Raw genomic sequence first — 19,841 nt, forward strand, 5'->3', positions numbered from 1 at the left:
GCGCAAGATCTGCGTAGATCTAATACCAACGCCAACCAAGGTGATCTCATGAAATTTTTGGTGACGGATAAACGCTGTAAGCGACGTAAGAAAATGCAAGACGCACCATGTAACTTGAAAATTTGAGACCACTGACGTAACTATGTCTTATTAATTAGCACTGTAAGTATTCACCTGCCTCTATTTTGTCCAGATACTGCAATAAAATGCTATAAAAAGCGTCAATTTTAATACGACTTATTCGAGCATAAACTGCGATTACATCGTATTTCCTATTTACTATTTACAGACACATTCCGAACAAATTGAACTAAACCTCCATAATCTGCTTCAAAATGAATACTGTTTCAGTTTATTACAGCAGAAAATCCTCTTGTAAATTCTTCGCTAATGAAATGAACTTTTAATTTCTAGTCACGTAGTTGCAGTAAAGCTACGTCCCAAAGCCGATGCCAATATTAACAAGAAATAGTGCCGGTGTGTATTCAGCAGTTGACGTTTTACTAAGATTCAGAGATAAAATTTTGATATTGCAAGTAATGATGGCAATTATTACTAATGAACGGCGTAAGGGCGTAATCGTTTAACAGTTGAGCAGTTAGAAGCGACCTGTGAGCGTTAATTGCAAATATTATATTATTATTTTTTTTTTATTTGGCTTTACGTGTCTCGACAGCGTAGGTCACTGACACAGATAAAATTTTATTACATTACATTACAAGAATATACAGTAAAATTACAATTAATAAAGAAATACATTAAATATTGGTAGAATTATTAATTATCAAATTCTAAACTACGTTTCTTCTTCTAAATATCCTGGTAAAGCTTGGTTTCATAGAGGAAATTAGTAAGGTTTTGGAATTGATCTGGCCAACTGAGAATATTTTGTAGGTTTTGACTCAAAAGATTATTTTTTCTTTCGTTGTTAAAGTGGGGACAGTCTACGAGAATATGTTTAACAGATAAAATATTACCACAGTGTGTGCATGTAGGTGGATCTTGAGAAGTCATTAAATGTTTATGAGTTAGTCTTGTATGGCCGATTCTAAGCCGGCGAATTAAGATTTTGTTTTTTCGTGTCATGGAAGGAAACTCAAGCTTTTTAACGCTGGGATGGATGTCACGAAGCTTGGAAGGGATTTTATTCCAGTGATCTTGCCAAGACTTTTGGATAATATTTTTAAAATGCGACTGTAAATCTGTATGAAGTTGTATGTTTTCAGTCGAGGCTTGTTTTGCAAAGAGGTCGGCTAGTTCGTTACCTGGGATTCCTACATGAGAAGGAATCCAGATCATGGTTATGGATACTCCCATTGAGATTAAACTATCGAAAGAGTTTTGAATAGCTCCAGAAGTAAACCTGAAAAAAGAATTTGCTTGGGACATGAACTAATTATATTTATTTTACATAAAAATTGTATTATTAAATTAAAATCAAGCAAAGCAAATCTTGCCTATAGCTTTACAAAACATGAAATAATACTTATGGCTTGTAAGTAAAGTTGTCTTCAAGGAGGTGTTGGCCACGTGCTGCAGTATTTTATTCAGTTATTCCCAGTGGTTTTAGGGGAGGTCCCTCCTGAACAAGGGAGACAGAAAAAAATATAATTTAAAACCATTTGAAATTGCTGTAAAGTTAAAAAAGATTGAACTGTTCTAAAATACAGCGATAGTCCTATATGATCTCAATGCATACATTGTAAAGGGACAAAGCGGAAAGTGTATAGGAAACTATGGTCTGGGAAATCGAAACGAGAGTGGAGACCGTCTGTTACAATTGTGTCACGAGCAGAACTGGATTATTACAAACACATTTTTCACATATTTACAAACACAAGTAGTCACGAACTAGATAGTCTACATTATGATTAATGAAAGATACCGTAATGCTGTTAAAGCCGTGAAAGCATATCCTGGACTCAGATCACAATCCACTTGTCGCCAAGATTACCTCAACCTTTAGAATATTAAAAGACATCAAGGAATTCCTACAATATACATAAGAAAACTTAAAGAGCTTAAAGTAAAAGAATGCCTCCAACATGAACTGCAAGTGAAATGCAGCAAAGTAAACACAAACACCAATGATATTGATGAATACTGGGATCGACTAAAATATTGTCTACTGGAAACCTGTAAACAAACACTAAAGACTTCCGCAAGGAGAAAAAAAGAATGGAGAAATGACGCGATACTCAATATGATGGAACAACGGAGACAATTTAAAAATAAAGATAACAATAAATACAGGGGGATAAATCGCGAGATCAGGAAGATGATAAAGCAGGCAAAAAAAATACTTTGAAGAGAAATGTAAAGAGATCGAAGACCTTCAAAATAAATATGATCTCTTTAACCTACACAAGAAAGTTAAAAAACTGACAAGACTAAGAAAATACACGGGACTATTATACAACAGACGGACTACAAAGTAAAAAGATGATGAAAGAGGAGATCTGGAGCACATAGAACTTACGTCAGAAGAAATAGGTCCATATATTACAAAAGAAGAAATATTACACGTATTAAAAACAATGAAGAGTGGGAAAGCCCCGGACCTGACATGCTTTTTATAGAAATCCTAAAAATTCTAGATGAGAAGCACATTGATGTTTTAGTGACACTCTTAAACCAAATTTATAGTTCAGGCGTATTACCCAAAGAGTGGTTAACGTCGATTTTTATTTGTCTCCCCAAAAAGAAAAACGCAAGAGAATGCAGCAATTACCGCACCATTAGCTTGATGTCTCATGTGCTTAAGTAATTACTAAAAGTCATTTATAACCGAATACATCACAAATTGGACATAGACGTTAATGATACACAATTTAGTTTTCGCAAAGGACTAGGAACGCATGAAGCTCTTTTTTCACTTAATATACTGATACAGAGATACCTGGACGTCAATCAAGATATATACGCATGTTTTGTTGACTATAATAAAGCATTGGATAAAGTAAGCTTTTGTGCCTTGATCGTACATGCTTTTTACTACCAATTGAGTTATTACCAGGATTTAAAATAAATTTAAAACAAACTAGTATAAAATAAATTTTATTTCTTAGTTTTTATAAACACACGCAGTAATTACAACGTCAAGCTTGTACCTAACCATAACATTCAGAACTGTCATCCAAAATGCATCTAGACTTGTACACTTTCTTAACATAATCCGCAGATTTTTTGGCAGTTCTAGTCCTATTAGGGCTATTAAAATCCACTTCAAAAAGTCCATATTTTGTTCTAAAAAATTTAAAATGATTTAGTTATAAATTGCAATGGTGGATTTTTCGATTACTACATAGCTTAACGAAGAAAACAAAGTTTGTTGATCTCAAGTTTTATAAATGTTTAACTAAATTATAGTTAAACATGTTTTAATGCCTAATTTGAACTAGCACATCTGTCAGCCAGAAAATCATTGCGATCTGCTGGCAAGATACTCATCCCAATAAAATGCATGAACGAGCCAAAGGTTTTCTTCAGAACCACACAACTAAAAATCTCAAATTAAAAAATCACATTTGTCAAATAAACATAGAAGGAAATAGCTACGCAAAATTCCAACAACTACAGAAACTATCGACAAATTATGAAATTGACGTAGTAGCCATACAGGAAACTCATATTGAGAACGAAGATCAACTGTATCGTAAAAGGTAGAATAGCAGGATATAACATACTCGGCACAACATACCATCATACATATGTACTATTCACATAATATATAACATCTCATATGGAAAATGCACACTTGTGCTCCTCCAAAACTAGAGATAATATGTATATAGTTACTTTAAAAATAGACGAAATAGACCTCCTCATGTTATCAAATCGCACTCACATCTAGAACTCTACTTTGGTGACTTTAACAGCCAATACTTAATGAAGGTATAAAGAAAATGATAATAACCTGGGTTAATCTGGTTGACTCGAAGGATGAACACAACTTGTACCTCCTATTTAATCCTAAGAAACGAGGCTCATTTGAGTCAGCTTCTTGGAAATCAGAAAATGATACTAATATGTGTTTTCTCTAAACCAACAAAATAACTGGCTGAATTTTTTCTTAGAACTTTGCAGCTCTTGTTATTTTCAATCGTTTGTTGGATTTGTCCACGTTACCTGACCAATAGATACTTGTATTATTTTGTAAATCTCATTAAGTTTGTTGTGTTCTTTGCTTCTATTACTTTGCACTTTTCTTCTTTTTTACTAATCCTTGTGTTTAAGAACTTATTCTAGTATTGTATGGTTTCTTTTGGTGGTGTAAGGCTCGGTACTCGAACCACTGCTTTTTAGCCATGACATGCCATTTTACATCGCAGACAGGTTGACAACAACATCAACAAAGTTTGGCTATATTGCTGACTGAGCTTTATTAACCCAAAGTCACTAGAAAAAACTGAAGAGATTCTTACGGAAGACCTAAAGGTTATGGGAAATTACTTTCATAACTGGAGACTTTGCCCCAATGCCTCCAAGAACGAAGCAACCTGCTTTCCTCTAAACAACAATCTGGCGTCCAAAACTCTTAACATTCAGTTTGATAATATACGACTCAACCACAACAAACATTCAAAATATCTAGTCGTGGCCTTGAACAGAACGTTAAGCTCTAGAGAACATTTAAGAGCAGTTGCCGAGAAGCTAAAAACCAGAAATAACATCATTCAAAAGCTATGCGGCACAACATGGGGGCATCGGCATCCACACTCAGGTCTTTAGGCTTAGCTCTTGTTTATACTGTAGCTGAATACTGCGAGCCGGATTAACAGTGCTCACGTTAAAAAAAAGACGTCCAGCTAAATAGCACCATGAGAATGATCGCTGGAGTAATCAAATCTACACTAACACATTGGCTACCAGTGCTGAGCGACATTCCACCACTACACCTTCGCCGACTTAATCTGCTTATTAAAGAATATATCAAGATCTTTAGCAATACGGCGCTGCCGATTCATAACTATATAGAAGATGCAACGAACAAAAGTCGACTGCGCTCCAGAAAATCTCCAATACAAACTGCAGAATCAGCCGCAGCCATAGGGTTCAACATGATCACCAAATGGATCCATAAATGGTCGGCAGCTCAACCAAATACAGCCATATCTTGCATCACAGAGACACATCCTGGATTTAACCTATCACCTGGTGCACACTTAACCGCATCAGAACTCGGTCGATGTGCAGCATCGCACATAACGGAGGAGTGCCACCAGCGAGCCTACAAGGGCAGTTCACAAGACTTCTTGTTTGCGACGATCGAGTCGATTAGCTATATAAATAACCTTGACGTTTGCCTATAAACTGGGCATGATTTAAGTATTTTTATATGTAGTCAATTTTAACGTCTATTGTAATGTTTATTGTAACATGGTAGATGTGTCGAAATGCCATACGCTAAATAAATTTTGGTGGTGTATCTTCTGGCTATCTAAATAGAAAGATAGACGGAATAGACAGATAGAACTAATAATTTTTTATATCTTTGTTAGGCCACATAATCATCGAAAAATCATATCAAGTAAAATACAAATAAAGAGACGTTATAAAATAATCAATTTAAGTAACTCACGTATAGCCGCTTAACCATTCAAAATTGTCCATCAGACTCCAAAATGTATAACCAAAAACTTGGACTCCTTCATCCATTGCATCTCGTAACTTACTAAGATGTCGCTAAAAGTTTTCAAAATTAGTGATACATATATACTGGGTAGCTAACTAAGAAAGGCTTTGGCCATATCTTGGGAATCAATTATTATAACGTAGGCTTGGATTCCAAAATAAACTACCGTCAGTCTAACGTCACAATAGGCGGAGTTTAGAAAACCTTTCCAAACATTTGTATATTGTGCTTATTTGTCCCGTCAAGACTTTTTGCTATGAACATTCATTCTGTGCGATTGGTATTTTTGTTGTTCGTGAATTTGTGAGGTAAGAATATCAAATTATATCAAGATAGTTACTCTTAATGTTTATTCAAAAAAGTTATAAAAATATAAAATGACGGTTGTTAAATATCATTTTATAATATTTTATGACTACATCGATCAAATGAACTAAAACTGTAGAGGTAAAGTCGTATAAAACATTTTGAATTTACAATTAAAAAAATAAGGATCATCCATCGACTTAAAAAATGGTTAATCTCCAAGTTGGACCAACAAATTTCATAAAATTTTATTGCAATCGGTTGAGTGGTTTTTGAATATTAGTTTGGACAAATATCGTGACACGGGATTTTTATATATAAAGATATAAAATAGTCACAAATCAACATGGCAGAATAGTTAGAATAGCCTAAGATAAGTCAAGAATTAAAGCAGAAGCATACACAGACCTGAAAAGATATAAAATGAAAATATTCTATTACCATAAAACGGGGTGAAAAGAAACTGGAAGGTGAATAGAAACAAAATGACAGTATTTTACCAAAAAAATCATAAGTTGTTTAAATTTAATCCGGGAAATGACTATTGAGGTACATAAACTCACCAAATGATAAAAAAACGTCAATTTAGTGGATTTTGCATTTTAACAAATGGCAACACTGTACAACAGCAATTTCAGTTGAACAGCTGATTTTGCCACGTTTCAAAGAGCTGATTTACTTTTTGTAACAAGGTAAGAAAAAATCAATTAAACAAATAGATAATTAGTCATGATATAGCTTATGGTGTATCCTTAACACAAATACTTGGCAAATTTATCATAACATACCAGTAATTTGATTAGAATTTTTTTTGTAAAAATCTAACCCTAATTCGGTTTCTATTGACTCACAGTTTCTAATCAGCCGCCGTTTCTTTTCACCCACTATTGTGTCTCCACTCACCCGCTTTCTTTTTTTCTACAGTATTTCTTATTTTGCTTCTTTTTTCTCCAGTATTTTTTATTTTTCTTTTAGATTAACCATATCAATAGTCTATGTACATAATATTTGGTCCAAGTTTTACAACAAAACCAATCGTGAGGCTCTTGAAAGAGCCTTAAACGATATTAGAAATGGAATGTCCTACAGGAAGGAAAGCAAAGTACATAAAATTAACTATTCAGTGCTGTATAGGCATCACAAAAATCCTAACTTAAAAACACCTGGAGAACAAACTACACTAACAAAGTTGGAAGAGGAAGTTACACTAAAACAATTGATAACCTGTGCTGATTGGGGCTATCCCTTAGATAAATACGATATTAGAGTAATGGTAAAAACATACCTAGATAGTCGAAGTAAAAATGTACCTTAGTTTAACAACAACTTACCAGCATGGGTTTTTGAAGCGACATAAGATACGACTACAAACACGGTTTAGTCAAAACATTAAACGATCTCGAGCAGCGGTTTTACCCGAGACTTTAAATTAATATTTTGATCACCTGGGTGCAGAACTAGAAGGTATACCGCCGTTTAATATTGTAAACTTCGATGAGACGAATTTATCTGACGATCCCAGGAAGAAACGAATAATTACAAAACGAGGATGCAGTTACCCCGAACGAGTGTGCAACTCTTCCAAAAGCTGTACGTTCGTCATGTTTGCAGCAACTTCTGATGGCAAGGTGCTACTTCCGTACATTGTGTATAAGGCTCAAAACATGTACGAATCATGGACAGTTGGCGGGGTAAAAGGTGCGAGGTACAATCGTAGCCCTAGCGGCTGGTTTGATGCTATAAGCTTCAAATTCTATACAGATGACTCGGCCCCTTGATGTCGCTTTAAAAGGATCATGGCGAAAACTTCTTGAAAAGTGGAAAATGGGCGAAGGAAGAAGGGCAGCTACCATACCCAAAGATCGTTTTCCTTATTTTGTTAGAGAGCTGATGGACAGCATCAGACCAACCAAGAAAAAAATATTAAGTCTGGTTTTAGAAAATGTGGGATCTACCCGTTAGACCGTAATCAAGTTCTAAACCGACTCCCTAGTGCCAACACTGCAAATGTTTATGAAATAGAAGAACATGTTTGCAATGTAGTGGTTAACATACTGATATCCAAGAGATATTCTGATACTCCTACACAACGACGAAAGAGAAAAAAAAAGTGAATAGAAAAACACTTTTTTAAACGTGCTCACTAGGCCCTTAAACCTATTAGCCGTAACACACATTTTGTATATGTTTCGTGTTCGATTAAATAAATAGCAACCTAACTACAAAGCCTGAAAACCTCAAAACTGTTTCTATTGACCCCGTTTTACGATACCATAAAAGACATTAAAAACAGCCAATAAGCTTAGATAAAATGATTATCATCAGTCAGCCATTCTTGTCTAATGCTGAACATAGCATAGCATCATAAACAGTGTACTTACTAAATATTACTGACAAAATAATATAAAATAAACAATGTATCAATAAATCAAACAAAATAAACCAAATTAACAAATAATCAGTAAAAATGTATTTTGGGTAGTCCAAAGTGTTTAAAATGTCATTCATAATTTTCGAATATTTAAAATTTTGCTTTTTTATTGTTTGTTATTTAATTATATGATCTTCCCGTAAACCTTCAACTCTGTCAATTATTTCCAATTAACTTTAAGCCGAGTCTGTAATATAAGACATTCCATTCCCGGAAGAAGGCCCGTTCCTTATTGACCACCCGGTATAATTAAATAACTCTTGTTATTACCTGGATATAACTAATTCGTTTATCATCTTGTAATGATTCTCCTTTATCTGGATACCCATTTTCAGTGATTATAATTGAGACGTTGTTATAATTTTTAGAAATCCATTTTACAAGTTTATACAAGCCATCTGGGTAGACCTGGAATATAAATTTTATATCAAATATGTCAGCTAATAATTTTATTCATTTTATGTTTATTGATGTCTCTCTAATGATATTATATACGATTAGAAACTAAAAAAAATGCGAAAATACGCCACTTCGAGGCTTGAAAACTCATTATGTAAATTATTACTTTTGTCAGGTGCCAAGAGCCTAAATTAAAGTATAAACATTTAGTTCCAAGATTATGAAGAGTAATCGGAGCTTATTTAAATTTACTCCTTTGTTTTTTTATTGTGAATTATGCGTCTACTATAGAAAAATAACAGACCTTCTATGTTTAAATGATACAAAAGATCAAAAAATAACTACCAGAGCAAAACAAAGTTATTTCCGAATTTTGTTTCTTTTGTTTCGAAACAATTTCTGCCAAAAACTTTCCCTATAATCCTTCCGATTTGTTTAAAGGAGACATTTTTGAATAAGAACCGGTAAAGAAACCGAATCGAAAACATTTTTTTTACGGGAGCGGTCTCACAACATGGACTATTCTGAAAAAGATATTTCCAGTAAAAAAATAGACTTTTTGACAGATTTCGCTTGGATTATAAAAGGATATATAAAATCTAAGAACAGAAAGTAATTTGTGGTAATATAATGAAATTTAAATCAACTTACCGAGAACCGATCTGTTGTCGTATTTTCCCAGCTCGGGTCTTGCGATTGAATCACCTCAACATCAGCTTCCCATGAAACATTTAGATCTTGGAAATCTCTTAGGTTTTGAACGACAACACTTGTATAATAATTAAGACCAAAGAAGTCTGCGGTGCCGGCGATATAATCCTTTTCTTCTTCAGTAAAAGCGGGAAGACGCGATTGTGGGAATCCCTGGACATAGCTTCTTTCGTTGATTAATATATCCATTTGATATGGATAAGAACCGAACATTATTGGGCTTGCAAACCATCCAAACTGAAAATCAAATCAATTAAATAGATTCAAAAATATTAAAACAGCGTTTTCGTTGTTTATTGAAGAGTTATCAATGGTCTTGTTTATCACTCAAAATAACCCAAAAGAAATATATTTTGTTAAAAAAAAATTGTTTATTTTACTAATGTTTGTATTTTGAGAAAGATTTCTGTGAAGTGAAGAAGTGGAAATTGAAACGTCAATAAACGTATTTTAACCTCAAATTGTGGCTTATTTCTATTTAAATAATAATTACTTTAACATGCCACAAGAAAATAGCTTAAGAACAATATTTTTGGGGATATAATCACAACGATTTAAAGTTTTATCACCATCTTTAGATATATTGAAAAAAAAAGCGGGCACTGAAAAAAAGCCGCGACAAGAACTATGTTTTTTGATTCGTCACTTACATTAAAGAACATCATTCTCTCAGCAGCTTCCTTATCCTCATCACTGTCAGATTTTGGTTCGGCATAAATGCTTACTAAAGAAATTCCTATTGAACCTGTGGTAGCAAAAATATTGTAAAAATTAATTTATAAAAAATTAATTAGTCTTTTTAATATTGAAGTAGTAAAAAAATACATTTTAAATCATGAATGTGTTACCTGTGTTAATCCATTTCAAATAGGTAAAAAGAAATAAAATAAGACTTACAATCAATTTAATTTTACCACCAAAACGACCGGTTTCGCTTACTACACCTTGCTAAGCATCTTTAGGTCTAACGGTACCCAGGTAAATTAAATGATACAAGAACGGTACAAGAACTATTAATTAATGATTCGGAAAACATAGTTCAAACTACCCTGGAGTGCTGGTGATGGAAAATCATCGGTTTTATTGTAACTGTTTTAAAATTTACTGGGAAGTTCTTAAGGGGAGAGATATTAACAAATGAAGTAGAAAGTAGGTATTATGTAATTGTTTGTTAAATTCTTAACTACCATGGCCAAAAATAGTAACATTTGTACCATGGCAGGGTCAAATTTGACCCCCATTGTTTTTTTGTATCAAAAAAAATTCTTTTTTTAACTTGTTTTATTTTAAATTATTTTGTTTACAGCTACTTTTACATTTATATAAAAATAAACGAATTTGGTTAATTAGATATAACTTTATTTAAAAAAAAACTTTTGTATTCAGTCAAATTAACATAGCTATGCACTTTCTCGAATTATAAGAAAAATAATAACAATGTGCAGTTTTTTTATATCCAATTGTGAAATCTAGGTATCATAGCTCGTACCCAAAATAAAAAAAATCGATTTAGATTTCGTATCTCAAAAATGACAAGCATGATTTTACCTTAATTTTCACAGCTTTCACAACACAGCTTATGCATAACGTCTGTATGCGGGAATGATTTTTGCAAATAAAATCTCGACATTTATCGCACGATGAGCTTTCTTTCTCTTGGTTTTTGAAATATGGACATATTTTACACCTTCCCCTCTTTTTTCGTCGTTGTGGCTCTGGATTTGCGGCAGGCATTGGTTCCTGAAGTCCGGAAACTTTAGAAATGGCACTTCGAATTTCTCTCGGTAAACAAGTTTGCTGAGCTCTACGAGTTAAATGGGCCTTAATAAGTTCTTGACCTAAAGTGGTTAGAAACAATCTTTCCATTATTTGATTTTGCTGAACTCCATTAAAAATTACGTTAGCATTTAATCCTTCAATGTCCAAAATGCGAAACCATAGTACTTGAGGCCATCTACGAGTTCTTTTGCCAGTTTTATAGCATGTACATTTCTTATCCAATGAATCCACCCCACCTTTTGTGTCGTTGTAAAAATTTATAATCTCTGGCTTTCCATTAACCATTGAATTGGAATGATGCATAGTTGATACTAACAACACTGCACGATTTTTCTTAGGAACAAAAGATACAAGGCTCTCGCTTCCTGTAAAACCAAATAAGGCAGAATTAGGTGGCCTGTTTTTTTGGGGTTAAAATTCAGCAGGAACTTCTCTTTTATTTCTTTTTTCAACATATGAAATTTTATGGCTTCTCAGTTCTTTTATGAGCTTAATGGACGAAAACCAATTATCTGCTGTTTCTGTGATGTTTCTATTTGTACCAGAAATTGGTGGAATAAGTGTCAAAACATCTAGAGTGGAGATGGATAACTTTTTTGGATTTGCTCTGCGTGTATCTTTTCCAGTTTATATAAAACCATTTAGCAAATAATGTGTCTTAGAGTCTACTAAACACTGCATTTTCAGACCGTATTTGTCTGGCTTATTTTTGAGATACATCCTGAATTGGCACCTTCCTCTAAATGCAATAAGCATTTCATCTATTGTGAGATATTCACCACAGCTATAATTGGACTGTCAATTAATTATAAACATATTAAAAATATTGGATATAGCTGCCAGTTTATCTCCGTGCGCGATAGGTTCTTGTCTAGTGGCTGGGTCGTCAAAACAAAGGCTTCCAAGCAAAAAATAAAATCGGTTTAGTGACATGGTTGCTCGAAATATATCACGACCAGTACCATTCGTAGCAAATAAAGACCTTAAATCTTCATTATTGGATTTAAATACCCGAGCTAAATATAATAAGCCTAAGAAGGCCTTTAATTCAATTAGGCCAAGATGATTGGTATATTGACACGGTAAATTGTGTAAATTATATTTAGAAGCCATATTAATTATTTGTTCATTGGTTTTCTCAAGAATTTCTTGCAATATATCGTGGCTAATAATACATTCCCAAGCATCAACTGGTTTCTCTGGCATACTAGCTCGAGCTTTTCCAATAACACCAGGTAAATGACTAATTAAATTATGCTTACGTGTACGAGAAAAGGTGGGAGAAGTTTTAGACCACTTGTACCTATTTTTGCCATAAAACACATCCCTTGAGTCAGCGATATCACTTTCTTCACCCGAATATTCACTACCAGTTTCGGAATTATTAATTTGCCAATTTTTTTTGTCATCATCGTCCCATTCCTCTTCACTGTCTGTTTCGTGATCACTGTGTTCACTAGCCTGGTCTAAAAACTCACTGTCACTATCTAGTCCATTGTCCATAATTTTTTGTCCCTTCTCTTCAAGTTCTTTCTGTGTCAGAGGACGTTTATTGCGACTACACCCCGCCATTTCAAATTACTCGTTAATTGCACTAGAAACACTTATACCATAAGCGGGTCAAAATTGACCCTATGCGTGCCTAACTCTGCAGTATTAACAGATAAACTAACGAAATTTTCGTAGATCGATAAATCACCTACCGGTCGAAGATTAGCAGAAAGCGCGCAATGCTCAATCTATGTTTCGGTAGCGAAACTTGGCATTAAAAACGCGGGGGTCAATTTTGACCCCGCCATGGTACTTAAGGGTAAATGAAAGTGGTGTTTTATATTATTTAAATTATTAAAAGTTATTTACCTTTATTCCATAGATATATTTTAGAAATATGTGTTAATTTATTGAATTTTCATAAAAGGACAGTTGTATGACAATGAATGAAGTCAGATGTATAATTTTGTGGGTGTGCAAGTGCTTTAACTTGTAATTATCAATTTTTTTATAAATTGAATTTGGTTTCTGTTTTGGTAGAAAATTGTGATGTCAAATATATTAAAAATATTAAAATTAAAACAATTAAGGACAATCACAGACACTTAGGGGCAAACAGAACACACACAAAAGGACGAAACATACATTAAATTTAAAAGGGGGCACTTATTGGTCCTACATCACTTATTAGAAGAGGAACTGGCGAAAAAGATAGTTTTTTTGTTGTCTACCGGATTTTTTACCTATTTAAAATAAATTTTATTGTAATTATTATACAGAGCACTCATAGTCTGAATTATCAACTGTGGAAATGAGTGTGATACGCGAGAATATTAGGCACGGATTTAGAAAATATTACCTGCAGCTACAGGTATAACTTTAAGTAATAGATAAAAAACATAATTACCGCAGTAAGACTAATCGGTCTATAGTAAACAAAACAACTAAATAGAAAATCACGCACGATAGAACAAGTTAAGAGAACTGTGCAGTGGTATTGTAGACCTACTCTCTATATAAAATGCTTTACCTTTCTGTACCGGTTTGTATATATCATGATACAAATGGAACGCCTTGGCATGGGCTTTGATAATATTATGGGCACAAATATAATCACCAATACCACTAGCCTTTCTACCAGGCGCTTGAGCACCTAGTCCATAACCCAAAGTGCACATGAAAAACGCCTCGTTGAAAGTCAACCAATATTTGACATCGGCTCCAAAATTTTCAAAGCAAACTGCTGTGTACTCCACGTATCGATCAATGATCCACTCGGTCGTCCAACCACCCATGTCCTCCAGCACTTGTGGAGTATCATAGTGCAGTAAAGTGACTATCGGTTCGATATCATTGTCTGTAAGTTCTCTGATCAGGCTTTTATAGTATTTAATTGCAGCTTGGTTTATTTTGTTGGTGTATCCTTAAACAAATTTAAGTACGTTAAATTTAAGAAGAGAATATTGTAACAATTTAAAAATAAAGTGATTCGGTTCTAGGAGTATAGATGTGTAAGTATATTTATATTATTCATCTCATGTGTACTAAAATTATAAAAGTATATAGTAAAAATTGTATTAAATGCTTATACAAAAACATACTCTTATGAAGAAATTAGTGTGTTTTATCAGAGTTTTAAAAGCAGATTCATAATATTGAGAGATTTTGTTACTAAAATTGGACAACTTAAAGACAGTCAAATCCATACAAAAAAATTAGGTTATAATGGTGAAAATTAAAAAGAAGAACCATCATGAACTTTCTTGAAAGCACCACTACGCTAATACAGTCATATCTTTTGATAATTTTAATGCATGAATGAATTCGTTTTTTGTTATACTGGGCTCAGTTTCTTTACTCTTTCATATTTCTATGTTTCTTGTCTGCCTTTCATCTTTTATTAATTTCTGTATGTATTGTTTCCACCTTTCTTTTTTCTTGTCGTTTTCAAGAATAGTTTTCCTCTTTTTCATCTCATAGGATACAACTGTGGATTATTTTTCGGATGCCGTCCAGTTCTTTTACTTTCCTATGTAGATTGCCTTTCATCAGTTATCATTCAAAGTCATCATTCCTTCTCAATAGTACTTCTATTTCTTCACACTTGTTTGAGTACCATTTTTCCTTGGCTTTTTTTATTGAACACTGTATATGCCTTTATAATTTTAGATGCCTACATTCTTGTATAATCTACTCTTTTTCAATAAATTGCAGTGTCTCATCATTCATCCACGATTTTGTTGTGTTACTATTTTTCTTTCCTTTTAGGATCTCCTTCGTTGGATTCACCATTATATGTTTAAATGTTTCCCATTCGATGTTCGAATTTCTTTCTGAGTAGATTATTATCCATCCTTATTTACCCGTTAATTTTTTTATGTGTAAGAGCTAATCTCTTACACATAAATCTTTCAAAAATGAAGGTTGTATCTAATACTTATTGCAACAACCGGATTATGGTCTGTGACTGCATCAGCCCCAGGGTCTTAACATTATCTTAACATAATCATAACATTAAAACATAATCTATTTGATTTCTAATAACTTTTCTACCATTATCAATAGGAGACCTGCAAGTGCAGAGTCTGCGATTAAGTAATTTAAAGTAATTATTTGTAAGTACTAGACTTTTCTCTTGACAGAACTCAACCAATTTATTTTTCACTTATTTCTTATACCAAGTCCAAATTTCCCTATAATTCTTTATACTTTTCCTTTTCCTACTTTTGAGTTAACATTTTAGTTCCCACAGTCATCACGAGAAAAGGAAAAAAAGAGTTCAAATCGCCAATAATATTCGTGATATTTCTGTGCCTTTTATTATTAATTTAGAGCTTGCTGTGCATACTTATAGAACTGTTTTATTTCATCGTATGTCTCGTTAATCTTGTTGAAAGTTAGAGCACATATTTATATTATATTTAACTTTTGTTGGATCATTGTTAGAGTAGTCATAACTATTCTATCGGAGATAGGAATGAAATCGGTCACTGACTAACATAAGTTCTTATCAATAATAATTTCTACTAAATTTCGATGGTTTGAATTATTATTTTTCGGACAGTATATTTTGGTATTTGCAATCTGTTGGTTACTCAAGTCTGGTCATTTGGTTTTTATCATGATCATCACTATCCAGAATTCATTTATCACGTCCACTGCTGGACATACGCCTTTCTTTAACTCCTCCATTCTTGCGGTTTTGTGCTCTTTGTTTCCGGATAATATCAAATGTAGACTTAACTAAATACATTAAAAGACGTACTGAAATAACACGTGCATCATTCTTTAAACTTAAAAAGTTTCTTTGTTATCGGAAGATAAGATTAGGACTACGCCTAAGAATACTTCGGTGTTATGTATTTACTACTCTTATGACTTAAAGCATGGACATTAAAACAAGTGCATCTGAATAAGTTGGCCTCCTTTGAATTTTGCTGTTACAGAATAATCCTACGAATATCATGGACTCAAAGAATATCAAATGCAGAAGTTACTAGAAGAATAGGAAATGAAGCTGAAATAATAATAACGATCAAAAGAAGAATCTTGATAACTTGGTTAGGCATGATGCCATGTTAGGAGAGGGCAAAAACCTCATTATTACAGCTTATTATGCAAGGCAAAATGATGATTTTTAACCTTCAATAGAAGATGGAACTTACGAAAAAGAAGAGCTTACGCACCTTAATGAGCACCAAGGATTGGTAAAAATCTTCTTAATTCAAGATTTTTTGATAACACTACAATTATAGCAGCAAATAAACAAGAAATGCTAGATCTGCTCCTAAGAGTTGAGTTAGAAAGCATTAAAGTTGTTGGTTTTAAAATAATAAACACTCGACGAAAATAATAGTGACAGAAAACACTATTTAGCTAAGTAAATATTTGTGGAATACCACACACCTATACAAACTAGTTAAGGTAAATGAAAGATGGTGCACACAATGCGACATGGATGAAGAGACTGCCATACACATCATGTGCTATTGCAAAGTGCTAGATAATATGAGGCAGCAATTTACTGGTCAATTAAGGATTAAATTGAAAGTGATCCTAAAAATATCAATAAGGAAACTATTGGCGTTGGTTGATATCACAGGGCTTATTAAATTTTAAAAATTATTCGAAAAATCCCAGTAGTTGACTGTATACCATCGTTTAAAAAATTTATACAGAAGTAAAACTCTTCACATTTGTATTTAGGTATAAAACATATAATTAAAACTTTTTTAAAAAGTGTCGTCAAAATTTATACACGAGAATAACGTGACGTTTTTGATCTAGATCAGATCATCCTCAGTGCCTTCTTTTGTAATTGAAGCTAACACTAAAATTGTAGTTGCAACATCAATATATGGTTTTACATTGTTCCAAATTTAAATTCTAATGTGACTCTAGGTCGATGACATTGGATAAAAATTTAATACTTAAAGAGCAACATGATTCTTTATTCGACTTGAACACGTGGTTCTTGTCAGTTAAAATGACACAGACCAACTGCTCCAGTTGGTGGAGAATGAACTCAAAAAATATTCGTCCTCATTTTTAACATAGATAGAATGTTGTGACTGACGCCTTTTTAAAAGAAATTGATTCAACTGTCCTCCAAAAACCGAAATCACACAAAAAGTCGATATGTCAAAAAATGTTACGTACGCCCTTTCAAAAAAAACCGATTTAATTAGTGTTTTGATTTCTTTTCATTTTTTGAACAAAAAGACTTAAAGAAATAAAAAAACTATTAAAATGGAAAAATTAATGCAAGATAGTTCTACAAAGCATTTAGTTTTATGTTTATGTTTATATCTAGTTATGAAAAGATAACTAAAATCCAAAAACAACTGAATAAATTTTGTAAACCTAACAATTATTCTCTTTAAACCATTGAATCACTCTGTGCTTTATATAGGTTTTTTTACCTGTAGGGAGAATTCTTGACCATGATAGAGAAAATCTGTAATGCTTGACTCCTAAATATTTTAATAAAGCCACATCTTCTTTCATTTTATGGTACGAATCGCATGCTATATCGCCTGTGCCATTATTTGCAATAGGTGATGGTATTTGATGAACAAAATGATCCCAGTTGCTTTCTCCTTTACCATCTTCATTCCAGCCACCTAAATGTAAAGAGTTAATGTTAATTTTATCAGTTTATGCGAATTATATTAAAAATACATTAAATTAATAGCGAAGCTGAAGCATCTGAAGCTAAAAAATTGTTTCTTACCTTCGATTTGGTACGAAGAAGTAGCCACTCCGAACATAAAATCTTTTGGAAACCGTTTTTTGTTAAGTACAGTATCACCAGCACTAAAAAATATGGATTGTTGTTTAATTAATATTACGAGGTTTCTTGGATTAAAATCCATCTGTGTTTAGGTTAGCCTTGGAAACAATTGTAATCACTACACTGACATTCTACAATGTTAATTATATTTGTACTACAATATAGTTTGATCTTGTGCAAAGCTCAAATTATTACATCCACGAGGGTAAATCCACGAGAAGAAGGGAACCGAATTACATATATAACAAAATTAGATGAAATCACTGGAAAACGATAGCGCTAAAATCCTCTACCAAAGACAAATGAAAGAAAAGATATCAAGGAACTGCATAACAGAAGGACAGCGTTGAACCTTCAGAAAAACTAAAAGCTTATTGTGTTGAGAATAAATCACAATTTTACTTTAAAATTAATTTATTTAACGTTACGTTTTCCACTTAGAAAATGGTTCTTAAAACACAAACCAATAATAAATAAACAAATTTTCTTTTTAGATATTATTTAAGGTTATGGGTCAGACGGTGAAGTTTTATATGAAATCAAGGCTTCTATATTTATTAAAGTAGACCAATAACTTAGTAACAAACTAAACGAAATATTAAATAAAAACCATGGTTGGTATATAAATCTAAATCACACTAAAATACGTCTTAAATCTAATGAACAAACATACTAAAATGAGCCAAAATCGCAAGAAGCAACAGCTGATAACTGACGAATACGTAGAATTGATGGAGATGGAGAAAATAAATAAAAGTGACCAAAGTAAAATCGATGGAAGATAAATAATTTAAAACAGTAGAGCTACAAAGTCAATAAAATGTTTAATATGTATACAAAAGCTAGAGAAATATCCACTTTGTAAAATAATAAAACTCCATCACTAACTATTAATTTAAGCTAATAAAATTATATTTCTTGGAAGAGAGGGCAATATTAAAATATTGAATAAATATTTACTTGATCCCACAAAAAAATAAATGAATAGAGAACGAATTGAAACACAAACAAATAATAAAACAAATAACAAATTATATATATGTACGAATAGATGGAGCAAATTCTGATAAAAGGACAGATTAGAAATAAGTATATCATGAAAAGCAAACAAATATTTGCAAAAGTTTTACGTTTTTTATTAAAATTTGGTGGTAATAAAACTTTCGAGCCAGAATTCTAGTCACAACTATGGTATGGAAATATGAAAATATAAAATATGTGATTTTATAAAAAAACTTACGTGATACCAACTAATAGAAAAGTTATCAACATATACTTGAGACTCATGACTGTAGAGAATATCCTAGTCAATTCAGAATAATTCGCAAATATATAAAGGTGAATGATAATAATCGTAACTTTTATCTTTCAAGTGGAAAGATATTTAATTAAATAAAATTCTTATATATCAATTAATAAGTTAAAAAATTATTTAATTTATATTGACATAGCAATGAAATAAATATAAATCAGTTCCAAATAAACTAAAGAAAAAATAGATTACATCCTGCCCACAGAAAGGTTTCAATAAACCACTAAGGTAGCCACCCTAAACTTGAAATAACAGAGATCAATATTAATAAGGATATAAAAAAATGAAAAAGAACCAGAGAAAAAAAATAATTCTAGCTAAAAACAAAAAGTAAACAATACATGCAAATGTATTGATTATATATATATATATATATATATATATATATATATATATATATATATATATATATATATATATATATATATATAATTATATTATATATTATTTTATATATATATATATATATATATATATATATATA

At 32.3% G+C, this 19,841-nt stretch overlaps 1 protein-coding gene across 1 annotated transcript; it reads right to left on the bottom strand.

The window, feature by feature from the left end:
• Positions 1-3,041: 3,041 nt before the first annotated feature.
• Positions 3,042-19,365, bottom strand: LOC140434036 (myrosinase 1-like). Its single transcript, XM_072522020.1, has 9 exons — positions 19,286-19,365; positions 17,986-18,068; positions 17,675-17,875; positions 13,783-14,175; positions 10,133-10,227; positions 9,423-9,719; positions 8,643-8,780; positions 5,582-5,685; positions 3,042-3,246 (listed from the first exon to the last, which is right to left on the bottom strand). Exons 1-9 carry the CDS (start codon positions 19,330-19,332, stop codon positions 3,111-3,113), a joined length of 1,494 nt encoding a protein of 497 aa, XP_072378121.1. The 5' UTR covers positions 19,333-19,365; the 3' UTR covers positions 3,042-3,110.
• Between the last annotated feature and the right edge of the window lie 476 nt (positions 19,366-19,841).

Source organism: Diabrotica undecimpunctata, chromosome 2 (genome assembly GCF_040954645.1).
Source record: "Diabrotica undecimpunctata isolate CICGRU chromosome 2, icDiaUnde3, whole genome shotgun sequence".
Lineage (NCBI taxonomy): Eukaryota > Metazoa > Arthropoda > Insecta > Coleoptera > Chrysomelidae > Diabrotica > Diabrotica undecimpunctata.

Bases quoted from the DNA above. Each gene is read 5' to 3' on its own strand.
- LOC140434036 (XM_072522020.1), bottom strand. From the start codon at position 19,332: ATGAGTCTCAAGTATATGTTGATAACTTTTCTATTAGTTGGTATCAC. The intron at 18,069-19,285 runs GTAAGTTTTTTT...CATATTTTTTAG, and splicing joins TTTCTATTAGTTGGTATCAC to TGCTGGTGATACTGTACTTA. The intron at 8,781-9,422 runs GTAAGTTGATTT...TTTATATTCCAG, and splicing joins CGACAACAGATCGGTTCTCG to GTCTACCCAGATGGCTTGTA.